General features: G+C 49.5%; 1 protein-coding gene across 1 annotated transcript in view; it reads right to left on the bottom strand.

Annotated features, from left to right (window-relative positions):
* Nucleotides 1-265: 265 nt before the first annotated feature.
* ADRA1D (adrenoceptor alpha 1D) overlaps nt 266-4,267 on the bottom strand; it is a 58,643-nt gene continuing 54,641 nt past the window's right edge. Inside the window, exon 2 of the mRNA XM_009636893.1 lies at nt 266-834. Coding sequence (XP_009635188.1) covers nt 266-834 — 569 coding nt within the window. The remainder of the gene's footprint in view (nt 835-4,267) is intronic.

The following is a 4,267-nucleotide window of genomic DNA, read 5'->3' as shown; positions in this document are numbered from 1 at the left end:
CTTGTTCTAAGGCCATATCCATGCCCCATCTTTCCCTCCTGCTGCGGCTCGTTAAAATGGGATATGCCACTGGCTCTTATTTGAGGAACCCATCATCCCAGAGAAGGGGCTAACCACCACGTGGGGGATGCTTGTATAACCTTTGGGCAACTGCATTTTACACCTGATTGCTGCTTCCAGTCTGCCTGACAGATGCACAGATCGTATCCCTTCACGTTTCTGCTAGATACCTCTAAAGAAACCATCGACAGCTGTCCCACTGGCTTCAAATATCTGTTTCTCGCAGCCCGCAGCAGTCTGTTAAGTCATAGGTTTGATAGTCAATGGTTTCTGCAAAGTCATGAGGGATCCCAATAGAGACAGACTCCACCTCTGTTTTGTACATGGCTGTCACGCCCCCTTTGCTGGAGCCACCCCGGATTTTATTAGAAAGGCTGTTCATCTTCTCCTTCAGCTGGGTGGATGCTGGTTTCTGGAAAGGAGTGAGCATTTTCCAGCCCTTGAAGCTGAGTGTTCGCCTCTTACTGGCTCTCTCCTGCAAGGAGGAGTTAAATATGAATGAGCTGTTCAGGGTGTTAATCCGGGGCCGCAGGTCCGTCTCAGAGTCTTGCACTGAGCTGTTTACGGAGGCCCCTCTCCAGTGATGGTCGTAGACGCGCCAGATGGGCCGTCTTCTCCGGTGGCATTGGCACTTGAGCAGCCTGATGAAAGCTCGCTTGAACTCTTTGCTGGAGCACGGGTAGATGATGGGGTTCACACAGCTGTTGAAGTATCCCAGCCAGAAGATGACCTTGAAGACCATTTCAGAGGGCTTCAGAGATGGGAAGAAAGAACCTTGGAACAGATTAAAAGAAATATGTTTAGAGGAAGGGGAAGGGCATGGCAGCGCAAAGTAGCAAGGGTGGTGGTCAGTGCAGTCTGGAAGAGGCGAGACCTGCAGAAAAGGCTGAAGGTGTGATTCTGCTATGAGGTCCTTGGCTAGCAACACTGTTGCCACCAGAGTGAAGATCTGGCCACTGCAGAACTGCAAGACATTGACCCTAAAGTGATAATGATGGATAATTCTATGTCTTTGGCAGGGCCCTCCTAGTCCCCACTGCAAAAGAGCTCCTAGCAATAGACCCAGCTCACTCAAACACAGCTGTGAGCCATCATGGCAAGCCCACACGGTTTGGAGGGAGGCTGTTGATTGCTGCAGGAACCACACAATTATGAGAGGTGGTGGAGATGGAGGATTTTTCTCACACTCCTCTCCAGATAACCCCACCCCCTGAATCCAGCATGCACTGTGCTTCGAAGGGGATCCACCCCAGAGGAGAAAGTCCTGGTGCAGGACCCAACAGCCCCATGGCCGAACCTGTTTAGCTCACTGTGGTTCAGCCATCCTGCTCTGAATTGATGCAGGAGACTTGTGCCCAAAAGGTGTCTTCCATACCTGGGGACCGGGCTGCTTTCTGAGACCCTATAACAGGGGCTGAGGGCATCATTTTGGGGAACAGGTTCAGTGGTCCCCATGCCTTCCTGGTTTATCAGCAGAAGACAGCCAGGCCCTGTCCCATTCCAGGTTAAGGGAGAGAAAATTGTTGCTTGGCTGGTTTGCATGGATTGGTCCTAGGTGACTGTCTCTTCCTACGCGTTGCACTGCGCAGTTCACCATTGCAACGTAAAAGGATGGGTACAGCCCTGTCACCCGCACGGATGGAGAAGCAACACCTCTTCACCCCCTACACTCATGTCTTTTGGGTCATCAGTGTCACACCCCTTCTGTTCAAATTTTGCAGTGATGCTAAGGGGGACACTTAAAGTGGGCTCAGATAAAATCCACCATCCCGAGCTTCTACCTGCTACTTGAAAAAGCTTTTTTTGTCCACCCCAACCCCCTATTTACGCTTTTATGCTGGAGGTTCCCGGTGGTTTTCTTGGTGAAAAAGCTGGAGATTTTTTTTCAGCCAGAAGATGTCAGTGTTGCTCCCGCCTGGCCCCATCACTTTGCATTCTCCACTAACATCTGAAATAACTTTCTGACTCAGCCTTAATTTCTTTTAATTTTAGCTCTGGATGACAAATCGTGCTGCCATGTGACTGAGCGTTAATTTGTATTTTGGTAAATAACATTAGCTCTGGATATCATTATTATTTTCCCTATGCTCAAAAGCCTGGTGTCAAAACAGTAAAACAGGTGCCAGGAGCCAGAAATTCGGGACTGACACTGCATAAAAGCTCCCCAAGATGTTTTCTGGAGAAAACTCATCATCCAGAAAACTCAGACAACTGGTTCCAGCAAAGTTTTCTTACACCCCTCCCTAAAAAGTGCAGAAATTGCAGCCAGACTCAACATTAGGTACGTGGGCTACTCCATCACAGGGACGTGGGAGAAGAAAGATGAATCTCAGCATTTTCTGATGGTTAGGCAGGGAAAGCACAGATGCAGCCATGCAGCTTAAATATCTGCCGAAGGCCAACCCAAGTCGTAGGGCTGGGGTACATGCTGTTCGTCAATGTGTGCCGAAGAAGGCATGGAATAAGGACAGGAAGCAGGACTGACATCTCTGTGCTGGAAAGACCTGGGGGCTTCATGGCAATGAGTGGCACTTGCAGTTTAATGAGCAGCCGCTGATGTTGTACCCTGAGGTTTTGACCAGAGAAATAGCACCGGCATTAGGGGGTTTCAGAGGCAGTGCCCCTGCCTTGGTTGTTTTTGATTAAAGGGATTTATTCCCTCTGGGACAGTGGTGAGCTTTATGGGTTGGTGCTCAGCTGCCTGAATCACCACATCCAATTCCAACCACAGCAGAAACACCACCCCCGCCTGTTTAGCCAGGAGCTTTTAAACACCCCAGTGGTGCTGGAGACAATGTCCCTTTGAATTCCATGTAGCATCTCCTCCATTCTCCATCTGACCATGGCTTTGAGCCTTCCCCCTTTCTCAAACTGCCCCTAACCCACCACCCTGGACCTACAGACACCACCGATGCTCTGGGCAATGTGGGCCAGCAGTGGCTTTCCAAGCCTGGCATCAATTCCTCTCCTCAATCTCAAGTCTTGACCATAGTGAATGGGTCTATTCTCCTGCCTGGACTCACCCCCTCTCCATCCTGCCTGGGGACCAGCCTCTACCCAGAGCCCTGTTCTCTCTGCAAGGGGAACCCTGGCTCTCAGCCCTAAGACATCGTGTTGTCCTAGCTTGATCCTGCCACCGCTCAGTGTGAACATTTGCGGCCAAGACAGGGGGAGGACTTCATTGATTATAGAATCATAAAATCATAGAATGTTTAAGCATGTAATCCTCCTCATGTTCTGGTTGGAGAGTGGTTCTGTGCCTCAGTTTCCCCACTGCAGAATGGGGCTAATTACTATAATCTCTTTCACAGCGTTGTTGTGAACCCTGCTTGCAGCACGCAGTAGGTTCTCAGAGGAGCTGCAGCTTTATGTCACATTTTTTAACTTTAAGAGAGAGGAAAGGAAAAACAAAAAGCTATGGTAACAAAGCAAATAATAGAAGGCTGTCTTCAGAAATGAGACTAGTAATTACTGCTTGAGCCAGGCTACTTAAGAGATTGGTACTTGCTTAAACAGCCCGATAGCTGTTAAAATAGTAACTGATATCTAGTGCTTAGTGGTTCATTGCACAAGGCATTTCTGTACCACTTGCTTTGTCTTTGGCACCCAGATAAAAAATACAAATTGAAAAGAAAGAAAAAAAAAAACACCTCATGAATTTCCTGAATTTCAACTTTGGCTGGTTTTACCCGCTAGAACCTTGTGTACATCTGAAGACAAGAGACTCATTACCATCCTCATTACCATGCAAATAAGCGTGCCCCTTGGAAGAGACGTGTACGGAGTGCATCCTTAGATTCCTCATTTGATCACACTGGGGTGAACAGAACTAGGCAGGGAGTCCCCAGAACAGGTCCTTGGCTGGTAACTTTGCGCATGCTGGAGCATCCGACTCTCTTGGTAGGCACGGGGAGGCTGCATGTAAGGAAGAGTTGTGGGGTCTTATTTAGGGAATGAATAAAGCGTGGAAGAAATTAGCTCTTGCTTTCAGCATTCGATGATTCTGTGATTCTATATGTCCCGCATCAGCCCGGGTGGCCTGCTGTGGGGCACGACGGGGCTAATGCTGGGATCCCCGGCGCCGTCCCCTCCCAGGCCTGTCCTAAAGGAGGAGGCGAGGATTTATTAACCCCGAGGCCTGGTTGTTTCGGTGGGTTCCAGGTTTCCTCGTGGCGGGGGAAGGCGCCCAGCTGCCCCGCAGGCCCCG

The sequence above is a fragment of the Egretta garzetta genome, unplaced genomic scaffold, assembly GCF_000687185.1.
Source record: "Egretta garzetta isolate BGI_Z169 unplaced genomic scaffold, ASM68718v1 scaffold684, whole genome shotgun sequence".
Lineage (NCBI taxonomy): Eukaryota > Metazoa > Chordata > Aves > Pelecaniformes > Ardeidae > Egretta > Egretta garzetta.
The sequence above is the reverse complement of the archived record's forward strand: the minus strand, read 5'-3'. Positions and strand labels throughout refer to the sequence as shown.